This window comes from Lepisma saccharinum, chromosome 21 (genome assembly GCF_977018435.1).
Source record: "Lepisma saccharinum chromosome 21, izLepSacc3.1, whole genome shotgun sequence".
NCBI lineage: Eukaryota > Metazoa > Arthropoda > Insecta > Zygentoma > Lepismatidae > Lepisma > Lepisma saccharinum.
The window spans coordinates 42,267,266-42,281,688 of NC_139249.1; the positions used below are offsets into that span (position 1 = coordinate 42,267,266).

General features: G+C 37.8%; 1 protein-coding gene across 1 annotated transcript in view; it reads right to left on the minus strand.

Annotated features, from left to right (window-relative positions):
- Positions 1–1,437: 1,437 nt before the first annotated feature.
- Positions 1,438–14,423, minus strand: part of LOC146004149 (clotting factor C-like) — a 93,984-nt gene continuing 80,998 nt past the window's right edge. Inside the window, exon 5 of the mRNA XM_083142814.1 lies at positions 1,438–1,761. Coding sequence (XP_082998940.1) covers positions 1,645–1,761 — 117 coding nt within the window. The 3' untranslated portion in view covers positions 1,438–1,644. The remainder of the gene's footprint in view (positions 1,762–14,423) is intronic.

Here is a 14,423-nt window from a genome sequence, read left to right on the forward strand (position 1 = left end):
TCCAACAGATCTCCACATGTAGTGTTTGGCACGTCACACTTCAATTGTAAGCTATGATTGTTTCTCAGATATGGACGAGATGTGCCTCCCCTTACCCTCAAACAAAAAGGGGATTTTTCCCGACGATCACATTTTGGATTTAATACCGCTCATAAATAAAGTGTCCAGATACAGATATTAGGCATGAATATACGATAAAATACTCCTTAGCAATTACAAATAATTATAAGCTAAGTCATGCCCGAGAGTTAGGACAATCTGACTAAACTTCCCTGCCTTTGCTTCTGAGATTGAGTCCTGGTCTCGGCATGGAGTTCCAACTCTTGAGTGTTCTTTCGTCAATTTAATCGCATTTCCATCCATCTTCATAGTTGCGATAAATTATAAACATGTCATGGTAAAAGGAAATAAGAAAAAAAATAGTGTAAGGTTACTGCAATGTCAGAACTATGTTGAAAAAAAAATCGTGAACACAAGATCATTTTAAAACACGGGGAGAACTATGTAGACAGACAACATGCTTCCAAAAGTTGCCAATCGACATGTAGCATAACTTTCGGTACTGAAGTTGTGCGTTGAGAAAACTTTGCTGGAGGCTCCTCAAGGCATCTTATCATGAATGCCTCGGTGTGCGTAGCATTTCCAACTTTCCAACTTATTTTCTGCTGTGCAAAATTTTTTCCTACTGTTATATCTATGGCTGGATGTACATTATAATTATGCTTTTATCAGTCACATAGTTATACATATTATTTTGTATCTTTTGACTTTTGATCCCATTGCAGTCCCAGCTTGATTTTTCATGTATTTTAGAGTATAGCATGGTGTGGCAAATATATTTTTTTTCACAATTTTTGGCCATGACATGTTTTGAGATTTTCAAGGTGAAAGGTCAAGGTCACGTGACAATATCTTCTTTTATCCAAAGGTAGAGTTGTTACATACCATTGAAAAGCTTGTTCCATTTTCTGCACAATATACTTTATTTTAGCTTCCTAGGCCAAATAGGAACAGAGTTACAGCACATTTAGTATAGATAAACGAGCTCAGAACAGGCAATTTGTGTGAATTTTGACCTTCAATAATTTGACAATTACAATACGCATGAGACTCAAAATTTTCACAGTTTCTACGTTCCATATATAGTTTCAACTCCCCAAATTGCATGAGAATCAGAGATGGTCAGGTTGTGAGTTGTGTTGATTTCGTATGGAATGACTCAATAGAAGTGATAAATTGATATGGTATAATTCCACTAGAATGATTATATATCAAATATTCATAAATATTCCCAACAATCAATTGATACAATGTTCAAATATCAGTATTGGAATTGGTTCAAATATAATTATCTAAATATTTGTAATAATCACTTCATTCTTATGACAAGAAATGCCAAGGACAGGTAAAAATACTAAGGAATCGATGTATAAACGATTTAATAAAACATTCATTTAAAATATATTTGGCAAATCAAAACACATACACAAAAAAAATGTCATTTCAGTTTTGAACTAAATATTAGATTGTAAACCATTACCACAGTCTTAATCCCAAGTTGGTCTGCCTACGTTAGTCGATGATGTCAGCTCTTTTCTCAGAAACTCGATATGCTCAGAAACTTGAGTGAACACTGTATACTGATTATGATCGCAAGTAAGACCATTTTAACTCCAACGCTGACAATTCCTTGCACATACCAGTGGTCATTTGATTGAAATGCGAGTCCACCTCCACTATCACCTTTGCACACACTTGTTCCTGTAAGGAGAAAAAAAAACACAAAAACTAAAGCAACAACTTTTTGATAAGTTGGAGAAAATTTCAGTACAACCAGGGATTGCTCTTTGTCTTTGGTACACACTGCAAGCAAGCAAGCACTGTATGTAATCTACAAACCCTGTTACAAAAACAATCTCTATCTTAGCCACAGTTTTCACAACTTATGACATCTTATTAATGTTTTAAATAATGTACAAAGAGACTAATGTTGGCTTAGTAGTTCAATTCATATAGCATTGGCATGGAATATCTGCAACGTAGGTTTCCTGTCTGGTTGGGTAACAATTATCACAAACTTATCACTGCATTATTAAACAAATTATAACTTCTTAAATAACACTTCTATTTCAATACAAACATAAATGTTTTTTTCTAGTAAGAAACATTTCAGTTTAACTTATGAAACATTCATCAAGCTAATTGATTTTACAGTGATGTGTTTTCCGCACAAGTTAACAATACTTAAGTTCTTACAATTACTTTACAGTTTAAATTTGTTAATTTAACAGAATTCCAAAAAAAAAGCAGAGTTAAAGTAATTGTTAAAACTTGAGCATTGTTAACCTGTGTGGAAAGTACATCACTGTAAATTCAATTAGCTTGTTGAAATCTTTGTTAAGTAAAGCTGAAATATTTACTAAAATGCTTGTTTATTTGTATTGAAATAAAAGTATTAGTGATTTAACAGCTAATATTCACTTGAAGGAAGAATGACTTCTTAATAATTATACCAATATTTGTGAATTAAATAGTGTAAGAACACTGAAAATACAGAGACTCTTTCCATATTGAAAAGAAACAAGTTCACCATGTACCAAATTTGTTTTTTATGTATTCAATATTGTTGTTTAATAGAGCAAGTATATCATGACATGAATTTTCATTACAATTCAATGTATGCACTAATGGCATCCATTAGTTTCCTCAAACAAATGTAATGGAATCCCAGGGACGGCGACAAGGGTGGGTGCAGGTGGGCAAGTGTCCAAACAAAACTTCCTGTGCCCACCCGATCAAATTCAATAAATACGAGGAGGTACCCAAAAAAAAAACAACGAAATTTTGTCACCTTGCTTTATTTTGACTGTACATGTACATGTTGTAGGTACATTCAGGTAAGCATGTCTACTCTAGTCACCTTCAAAGTATTGCTCATGTGCTTTAATGCAATTGTCCCAACGTTTTTCCCACTGTTTAATACAGTTTCGAAACTCCTCTGGCGCAATACTCTTCACGGTTTTGTCCGTAATGTCTTTGACCTCATTGACGTCATGGAATCGCTTCCCTTTCACATTCCTCTTCAGCCACGGGAACAAAAAAAGTCACAGGGCGCTAAATGGGTGAGTACGGGGGATGGGATACAAGCACCATGTTGTTCTTTGTCAAGAACTGTCGCACTGACATGGCTGTGTGGGCTGGGGCGTTGTCATGGTACAGTAACCACATTCCACTTCTCCACAGTTCTGGACACTTCTGTCGCACACTTTCACGCAATCTTCTCAAGATATTCAGGTAAAATTGCTGGTTCACTGTTTGTCCTTGGGGAACAAATTCCCTGTGGACAATCCCATTCACATCAAAGAAACAAATCAACATTGTTTTCACATTGGATCGAACTTGATTAGCTTTCTTGGGACGTGGTTAATTTGGAGTCTTCCAATGGCTGGATTCTTATTTTGATTCAGGATCATACCCATAGAACCAGGACTCATCCCCAGTCACAATTCGTGTGAGAAAATTTGGGTCCTTGTGCAGTTCAGCCTTCAAGTCGCGACAAACATTCACTCGATTCTTTCTCTGCTCCTCTGACAGCAAGCGAGGCACAAATTTAGGCACCCGTCTCATATTCAAAGCGTCAGTTAAAATGCGCTAGCAGGTACTCCAGGACAACTGCACTTCTTCAGAAATTTGCTCAATGGTCTTTCGACAATCTTCATTAATGGCATCTCGAACTTTCTAATGTTTTCTTCATGTATGCCTGTCGAAGGATGGCCAGGCCTTGGCAAGTCTTCAGTTGATATGTCGCCATCTTTGAACCGGGAACACCACTCGTAGACTTGTGTGTTTCCGAAACCAGTTTCATTAAAAGCTTGACGAAGCATAACAATGGTCTCAGCAGTCGTTTTTCCCAACAAGAAACAAAATTTAACACAAGTCCTTTGCTCCTTGTGGTCCGCCATCTCAACAATCACTCAAAAAAAGACTCTTGCCACAACACCACAAACGAACCACTCAGCACAGAATAATGACAACTTGCAGTTTGATGCAAGATATCTCATACTAATGACACCTAACAGCACAAGCCATAACTACATCGGTAATCCGTGCAACATTATGATTCTGGTTTATTTTGGGTACCTCCTTGTGTATATATACACTTGGGGAAATGTGAATGGTTCCATAAAGAAGTGAATTCTGGTGTTCAATACATGCATATTTTACTTGTGGAATAATCTATAATCGAACTATTCACATAATATTATCCCATAAAAATCTTGATCTAGTGAATAAGTTTAGAAAAGTCAGAGTAAATATTATATTGAATGAAATTAATTGAAGCTTTTCTTTCAACTTCCTTAACTTTGTCATTAAAAAAAAGGAATTACCAGAGCTCTTGAAATACACACTGTGATCAAATGAACACTTACATGATAAGAAGCGGGTAGGAGACTTAAGAGGTGCCTGAGTGCTGCAGCTCTAAACCTTTACTGGGAAAAATTGCTTCGAAAAGTGCCCCATGATGGAAAAAAACATACTTGGAATGTAGTAAAAATATAGTAATATAACTAACCATCTGACATAACTTGGCCGAAAAGCTACAACTGCAACTATGTTGAAGGGGTGGGGAGGGGGTTATGGAAATCCGCTCCATGCCTGGGTAAGATTAAAGTAAGGCGCTGTAGATTAAAGTAATCTATTAATAAACAAATAAGAACCTCTTCTTCGCTTTACTTCCTACAGTTACTCACAAAATTATTTTGACTTTTTTAATTAGGCCTACATTGAAATAGCAGGAAAGACATTGGTAGTTTGATGTGTCCCTTTCTTTATTTCATCATAATTTTTATGTACGTGTCATCTTCAAATAACGATATGGTATCCAAAATAACAATTTTATGTTAGTTCTGCTAATAGGAAGCAATCACAATAATCAATACCAAGGTGAATAATTTAATGTAACAGTTCTGTGTGTTTGGAAAAAAGGTGCAGAATTAGTGAGTTGATAATGAGCAGCTAATTCTATTTAGAAATTCTCTTTCTACGTGTAATTTTTCCCTTTCAGTCATGCAATCATGTGATTTTTCTTGTTATTAACTTACGTAGAATTAATAAGAGGGAAGGGCTGGAAGGAAATATTTAATAGATTCTACTTATTAAACATAAAAACAAAAATACAATAATTTTTTTTACCCCACTGTTCGAGGCCCATAATCATGAACTAATGAAACTACGTTTGTGGAAGAGTACGCTGTGGCTGTTTCGACTGATTTGTTTTATTTTAGATCACTTTTCTGCAAGTTGTAGCCTTGCTGACAGTAAGGTTGAATGGTGATTAGATTAAAGTGATGGAAGGGTGAACACAAACATGCACACAAACCACAAACCTCACTAATGATTATTGAGTGGGTTTTCAGGTACCAGAGACTACACAGTTGGCCTGCAGGAATGAAGTTTCCAGGGTGTACTTAGCAGGAGAGAGCTTGACATTTCACTGAGTTTGAGTTTGAATTGAGTTTTAAGTCCACTTTTATGAACAGATTGGTTAATTGGGACTGGACCTACAGTTTAATGTGGGATACCTTGATTAAAAGGCAAAATCATTACCTCTACGTCATCGAGAAGACAGGTTAGCATTTGAGTGTGTTCAAAAAGGTCACAAATACAACCCAAGTCATCTGTGAAAAACAGATGATCAACGTTGATGAATTCCTTGTGTCCAAAATCACTTTCTACAAAATGTAAACTATTGGTTACCTCAATGTATGTTTTCGTCTAACCATATTGCATTACTTTTCTCGCATGAGAAAAGTTAGCAAATATTATCTTCAATTCTGAACAGATTTTCAATTATTTGAATTGTTTCTTGTGTGTGGATTTTAAAACTTTTCTAATAGACTTAATTTTAATCCATATACATTTGTCAGTTACAAAAATGTTGTAATCGAAGAAAAGTTACCATTAGCGTCCAATGAGTAAGCAACACTTCTTTGAGTTAAAAAGCCATGTGATAGGAATATGATTGAATAATGAAAAACTAATTCTATTCTTCACCATTGTCTACCATCCATACTTTCTATCACTGTCACCGAATATATAACATGGAGTATGTGCCTTGCATTTTTGCTCTTGATGGACATAATGTGATGCAACACAAGTTTAAAACTAATTCACATTATTTCGCTATATTGAAATGCATGGTTGTGCATACACAAACACTGTCTTGAAATAATTGTTCATCTGAGACAAAGCGAAAGGAAGTGAAACAAGGTGCGAGATAGATTAGAAAAGACAAAACGCGCGCGCGCACACACACACACACACAGTGATGAATTTATGGGGTTGCCTTCAGGGAATCCTCTTCGGAAATTTTTTAAAAAAAACACGAAAATTTCAATAACATTTGAACAATGGCTAAGAAATTTGGCAATCATGTTCAATTTGGCTGCCTTTCATTCACTTTAATGTAGAAATACTTTTCTGACTTCTTGGTAATAATAAGCACTGATTCAGTTCTCCTTATAATTAGAAGTCAAAATAATGAAAGAATATAAATTATCGTCCTTTTTGATAAGTTATTATTTTATTGATTTTTATAATCTCATTCTTAATATAATAGTTAATATACCTAATTACACTTAATTTCATATCATTTAATTACATATGAGAGGTAAGCGAGGTAAGCACAATTTTAAAATATTACTATTATAATTTGATAATGATGACATTCTCGTGTGTAGTTTGATAACGCTTCCTGGGAAGAAAGTGGCTAGATTCAACACTATACAGGATGTCATTTTAATGGCACCCACGGATAACAGATTTGTATAGAGGACATCAAAACAAACAATTTTTCTCGTTTGTGGATCGATCTGACACTACAGCTGTTCAAAAAAGACTGTTTTGCCACTTGGATGCTGGCAATTCAACACAATATTTGATCGTATCTGTGACGTCATTTTCTGCGGCAAAACAGCACGGCAGGGTTGAAAGGAACACACAAATTTTGTGAAAATGATAAACTACTAACCACATTATTAGCTATAAAATAAAGTGAGAAACGTGTCCAGTAGACCGAACATCATAGCCTACCAGCCAGAAGATAAGCAGTCATCTCCGGAGAGGGAGAAGTGAACCAACGATATGAGAATGGTAAAAACGTATTCAAAATGAAGTGCCGATATCAGATTTTATCTCAGCTTACATGTCAAATATCAACAACAATATATTTTATTGGACTTGCAGCTTACATGTGGCTGTTTACGCCCAGCTACATGTCCAATATTTGTATATCTCATTGCAAGGTTGATATCTACAGGTTTGTGTCCAGATGCCTTGTGGTACTTTTGTGCTGATAACGGAAGTATCCGAGATTCACGTTGATACATTACGGCTAAAACACGTACAACCACAATAACAATCTAATTATGAATCAGTAGCGAATATACTGTCCTGTTCACAGTTGCGAACTATTACATGTGTATCCAGTGCATAGATAAACACAGTCGTCTGGGAGCTTATATTACTACTACTTATATCCCTATACTTTCAACCATTTTTGTCACTTGCCTCATAATGCCATGAATATACATTATATTATGTGTTGCTTACCTTTGGAATTTTGAGTTCTTCCATTTTTATTTTGACATCTGTTCAGTGCGTGACAGACAGCTAGTATCAGAAGGAAGAAGTGGATAGACTAAATTGTATATGCCAACTTGGTAATTAGATTTGCAAATATTTGACATGTAAGCTGAGACAAAATTCGATATGACCACTTCCACTTGAATTCTATTTTCTTTCTACCTTTTTCGTATCGTTTGTTTACTTCCTGTTAGGTAACAGAATGGGTTTTCTCCTCTTGTTTTATGGTACATAATGTGGCTGATTATAGCTATATCATTTTTCACAGAATATGTGTGTTCCTGGCAACCGTGGAACGCATCGCTTCACGACTGGATATGACGTCACAAATGCAATCAAATGTTGTGTGCGGTTGCCAGCATTCAGGTGGCAAAACGGGCTTTTTTGAACGACTGTAGAGCCGAAATAATGCACAAACGAGAAACATGTTACTGAGAAAAGTTGTTTGTTTTGATGTCCTCTATAAGTTTCCGTGGTCCGTGGGAGCCATTAAAATGACACCCTCTATATGTGTGTAGGCTAAGCACATATGTGTATGCATGTGTATCACTTAAGAGAAAGATATGATGAATGGAACTAGAGAAAGAGAGGTAAGAAGCTGACAACGAAAGAAGAAGCAATTAAAGAGTAAAGAGAAAATGAAAAGACTTTAAAGTAAAGTCGAGAGTATAAGAGAGGGGGATACATATATGTAAAACTCATATAAGGTCTTACATTTATAGGGCCCACCCAAATTTATCAATGCATAGCTTCTGCCCACCCGGTCGAAGATTTCTGGACCCGTCCCTTCGGAATCCACAATTTCCTGCAAGCAGTGTGCGAGGTTCTGTCTGTACACCTCCTCCTATTTTTCAGCCCCACAGGAAAAATTCACAGGTTGCGATGTCTAGACTTCTTGCAGGCCATTCATGTGGTCCTTATCATCCCAGCCAATGACCTGGAATTCTCTGATAGAAGACCAACCATACAGTAATTGGAAAGTGTAGATGATCCTGCATGAAAACTGTTTATTGATGTTTTCCTAGCCAGATGTGATGCTTCTCAGGAAGGGCATCGAGAAGTTCGGTCTCAAACAGGTGTACATGGAAGATGGGAAAATAGTGATCAGGAAAGGTAACACGAAACTCTATGTCACATTGTGTAGACAACTATCAAACCTGTAAAACAATCAAGCCGTAATACGGGGGAAAAAAATAATGATAAAAAAAAAACTCTGGGACAGCAGCAAGTGCCTCCTATGTCGCTCGTAAGAAGTGTATTCTACAAGAACCATGAAAACTAATAATCTAAATATCTTTAATTCTATTTTTCCATTAAAATATTATGTGTTTGTGTCTTCGTCTCAAGCAATATTGTGTGTAAATGTGATTGTGATTGTGTGTCGTTGTTTGTGTACTCATCTCCACCTGATGAAGAGAAGAAATAACCTAGATGTTGTGAAAGTGTCGGCCCCCTATCTCTCGTTTCTATCAGGCCCTCTGGATTACTTCCTACTTAATCCCTCAATCTCTCCTTTCACCTCACCCTGGGTGCCAAGCGAGCAGATTATATTTGCGCCGGAATTACAAAAGGGGGGGTTTCACATAACAATTTATATTTTTATGTCCCTGGTTCGTTTACACATATACAGCAAGTGAATATACAACTGGTTAAATGGACAGTACCGTTGTTCTTGAAATCATAACATTCTCGTAGGATATATTGGTTTATTATACGTAGTCATATATATATACATATTTTACATAGCGTTTCCATGTGTGTCTGCATAGACCAAATTACCAAATCTCTAAATCAATATAATTGCGCACCTATGGCATAACCATCGGTACTTTCTTTACCGCAGAGTTAGCATAACTATCTCCGCGGGCCTATCCTCAGCTTAAATGATATTCCGTTCATTACTAATGCGTTTTCTTACGCCTTCACTCCTTCTTTTGGGCATCAATTATTCAATATAGGAATATACACATATTCAAAGCTTTTTCTAAAAGGGGACTTGGGACAGCAACTGAGGCTGGCATAACCAGATGCTACAGTATTATATCCAGTTTAGCCACCATAAATGGACTAAACTTGAGGAGACGTTCCTCTTTCGTCGATCAATGGGGAAACACTGTTCTTTTTGCAGAAGCCCACTCGCTCTTTTTATAGTCGGGGTAAACGTCCGTGGACGTGGACCCCGTAGCATTGGAAAATTCCACTGCCAACGGTCTTTTGAAAGACACCTAGCTCCCCCAACCGGGGAGGTAAAAAACAAGAGAATCTAACATCCAGCAAAGCACAATCCAATAAGCATATACACTTACATGCAATAATAACATAAAAGTACACTCATGGAAACATATTACTTAACCCTACAGCTTGTAGCTGGCCAGCAATTAATTATTACAATATACCAAAACCAGTAATGGTCAATCCGACAGTTACATAGTTCCCCCCTTCAAGAGGAACAAGAAGAAAACAATACACTCGAAACAAGATCACCATATTTACAAAATCATTACACACGATTACACAACACACACTAAAGATATTCAACTGTTCTCAGAGTATCTGAATAAATTAAATAGTCACTAGTTCATTCACTAAATCACATTGTCCACAATGTTCACAGATTCACCAAGCTTCCTCTTCCTTGTGAAGTCCGCCACTGAAGTATCCTCTCTAGGATGAAGTCTTCCTGGCAGCACCTTCCTTGAAGTTGGTTTTCTCTGGTTACTGGTTCGACTCCCGATCGAGTCCTTGGTTCGACTCCCGATCGAGTCCTTGGTTCGACTCCCGATCGAGTCCCTGGTTCGACTCTTCACCGTGTCCCTGGTTCGACTCTTCACCGTGTCCCTGGTTCGACTCTTCACCGTGTCCGTGGTTTGACTCCCAACTGAGTCCTTGGCTTCGACTCATGACCGAGTCCTTGGCTTCGACACCTGACTAAGTCCTTGGCTTCGACTCCTGACTGAGTCCTTGGCTTCGACTCTTCACCGAGTGCTTGGTTTGATTCCCAACTGAGTCTTGGTTCGACTCCCAACTGAGTCCTGGTTCGACTCTCGAACCTAAATTCGCAATGTGTCTTTCTGTTTACAACTTGGAGAGACACAAATAAATAAACAGTGTTGTGTGAATGAAGAAAATGGGGGTAAGTTATATACAAATGAAAACTAAAATATAAAAAAAATTAACAAAATAAAAGAAGATCGGCGGTCGGCTATTATGACAGCTGGGATTGCTGTCTAGGCGGCCAGACGGTAGTCTTCCTAACCCTCATTAGGAGTTGTCGCGTGGCTCCCCTTGGCTGTTTTCTGTCCCTCCACCTCACAGCAAAAGCTGGTGGTTTATGGCTGGACAACTGGCCTAGTTCACCTTCCACAATCGGACAATCCTTCCCATTCTTTGCCCTGTAAGTATCTTCTTTAATCCTTCCAGACATTAAACAAGGACCTGAGTGTTCAGTTTCAAGTTCACCAATTAATGCCACGCAATCTACCAGATGTAGTGTGCTCTTTCAGCCACACCTTGCCTCCAATGCGAAATTTACATGGCCTACGTTTGATCTCGTTCTCTTCATCCGGGGACACTTTATGTAAAGCTGGGCTCGTTTTCTTGTATTTCAGTCTCACTTCTTCTGTCTTCCTTTTGCTGGAAACAGTACAGGGAACGCAACTTCTGACGTAGCGAGCGATATCTCGTGTCATTTCAAGCCACGAATATTTCTCCTTGATTTTCGACAAAGTTTTCTGCTTCCCATTGTGTCCTGCAAATTCAGAATCGTGATGTGACGTCAATATTTGAGATTTCAAACTCAACGGGACCCATATCTTGGCTGTTCCCTTAGAATCTTGCTTGCAGACTATCCTCCTGCACAAAACTCCCTCCTCATCCAAAAACGACTAATTGGCCAACTTAGCAACTTTCTCCTTATACTTCTTACTCCCAGAGAAATGATTTTCCTTCAGTTGCTTCATTATATGAGATAACAAACTGTCTCTCATTTGCTCTGAAACAAGGGATGAAGTTTTTTGTAGCCTCTCAGAAACCAGTAATTCCTCCTTTTCATTGTCCTCTAAAGCAAAAGGCAACAATGAGAATGAATGGTTCTTCTCGTCCGTAGAAATGGAATTTGTTCGAGGAAATTTGCATTCCCTTTTTATTCCCTTCCTCCGTTTTCTCTTCACCTCTCTCGAGATTTTCAGAGAGCATAATGCACCAGCGTTTGCAGTCTTCTGAACTTCGAGTCCTTGGGAATCTGCTAATTGGCCCGTATCCTCATTCGTAGACTTCCCGCTATTCTCTTGAGCATGTGTGTTGCATCCATCCAGGCGCGAGTGATCTGACGAGTTATTCCTTTCCTGTACCACGTTATTTCTCTGCATAACTGGTACAGTGTCTCTCAAAAGTTTTAGGACAACGACATTTTAAACTAGGCAACCCAATTTACACAAGGAGTTGGTGGGTTGCGTGTAGAGTTAGGCTGAATTTCAGGGTTGCCACATGCACATTAGATATTTATAAAATACGCGAAAGAAAGAAATCAACGTATTATTGCACAAAACTAGAACAAAAATCAGTATTACATTTGTTGCAAATGGAAACACTTTCTGGAAGAAGGAAAGTCGATGTTCTACTATTTCATTGTTGATGAGTCTGCACAAAGGAAAAGAGGAGAGAGGAAACGAAAGGGGACAAAGGAGAGTAGAAAAGAGAAAGCGAAAGGAGAAGAAGAAAAGTAAAGGAGGGAAAAATAGAGGACAGAAGTGGGTAGGAGAAGTAATTACGAGAATGGAAAAAGATGCGAGGAGATGAGGAAAGTGGAGCATAGAGGAGAGAAGAGAAGAAGGAAACTGAGGTGATAGAAGAGGAGGAAAGGAGTTTGGAGAGGAGAGGAGGAGACGAGAAGAGGAGAGTGGAGTGGAGAGTAGAGTAAAAGAGAGAAAAAGAGAAGAACGAAAAGAAGAGGAGAAGAGTGCAATGGAGTCGGAAATCTAAGACAGGAGAGGAGATAAGAGGAGTGGAGAAGAGTGGGATGGAGATAAGAGGCGACAAAAGTAGGGAAGGCGGTATGAGATAAAAGCAGAGGAGGAGGAGGGGAGATAATAAGGAGAAGGAGAAGAGAAGAAAAGAAGGGACTGGAGACGAGAGGAGAGAAGAGGTAGTTGCAGAAAATATCGTCTCGGCGTCAAGAACTAACTAATGCATTGATCAAATTATCGACATGAAACATTCAATAACATTTTATAATGTATTGGAGAATGTATTAGATCGGCGCGAAATTCCTTTTGGCCGAGTTCAGAGCAAGATAAAATCTTCCACGTAAGATCTTTGATTTTACCACTAAAAACATGAATGTAATTTTAATATTTATAAGAATTGTCCAATTCTTCCCCACTTCTCGGTTCGTTGAAATGGAGATTTTGTTTTTAAATATTTCCTCTCCCCCATTGTTAATTCCAAACTGAATCATTCCGTTTCACACGGCGTGCACAATGAACACAATGGGATATGACTAGAACTTACGAAAAGTTTCTGCCACCGGAGGGGTTTGAACCTACGACCATCAGATTGACAATCCTTAACGGTAACCACTACCCTACAAGCTTTCGCTCCTGAACGCAGGTGGAATGAGCTGACGAATGTGAAATGTAGATCCAACTCTCCTCCTACATGCCATGTGCAAAGAATACTTGTTTGTAACAAAGAAAACGAAGGTAATACGACTCGGCGAAAACATTTAATGGAGAATTGCACATGATGGAAACTTTTCATTCGATATTTGCAGAAGTATCCTTGCATTGAACTAGAGTGGAAAAATGGGTAAAATTAGTATGTCCTGAATTTCCACAAATATAAATAGTTAAATATTTGTCAATGTCTTTGAAGCAGTACACAATTATCGTTAGAGTATCATAATTCAAGATCTGATACGTGAAAATATATATCCCTTTGAACTTGTGTCAATTCATTTATTTGTTTATTTTTTTTAGTAAATTTCAGATGCAGAACAATGTAGCCACAATACACTGCTATTACAAATAATGTCACCATGAACTTGTTTAATAAAAAGAAAATTAAAGAAAAGAGAACACCTGGTAAGGAGAATCGAACCTGGGACCGCTAGCAGTCCAATCGACAACTCTGACCACTACATCACGCCCTTTCCTTCCGTTGAAACAACAATGTTTAATTATTCTGTCTTTCCAATATTGTAAATGTCCTTGGATATATACTCCGTCCCAGCTAACTGTGGAGCAGGCAAACGAAAACAAGTCTCCGCGGAAGTAGTGATGCGAGACGACTCCACCAATGAACACGTGAGAGGAACGGAATTGCGTGGAGAAGTGGAAATCGACTGAAGTTACCAGCCTTCCCATCAGCGTCTACTGATTCTCTCTTGCCAATAGATTTCCCTCGCTTCTCTGACGCTATTGCGCGGCCTTGCTCCACAGTTAGCTGGGACAGGGTATAAATGTAGTTGAACTTTTTACTTTAATTTTGAATTGTTTCTTGTAGTATAGCTGCTATCTTCGTGAATATATTTTCGAAGTGATGAAGAAAAACAAGAATATTGGTAGTTTTTGTGAAAATGTGAGTTACTTCTTCTAACTTACTTACACGTATTATGTTGATTAGACATTATTAATGGAAAATATCTAGACGCTTCAAAATTGCGGACGATGTTCTCTTCCTGTGATACTGCAGCAAAAGATATGCTTGTTTTCTGATGCAAGTCTCGTGTCCAGAACAGCCTTATGAAATGTATTTGCTGTTGCGTAAGGTGACACGAAATA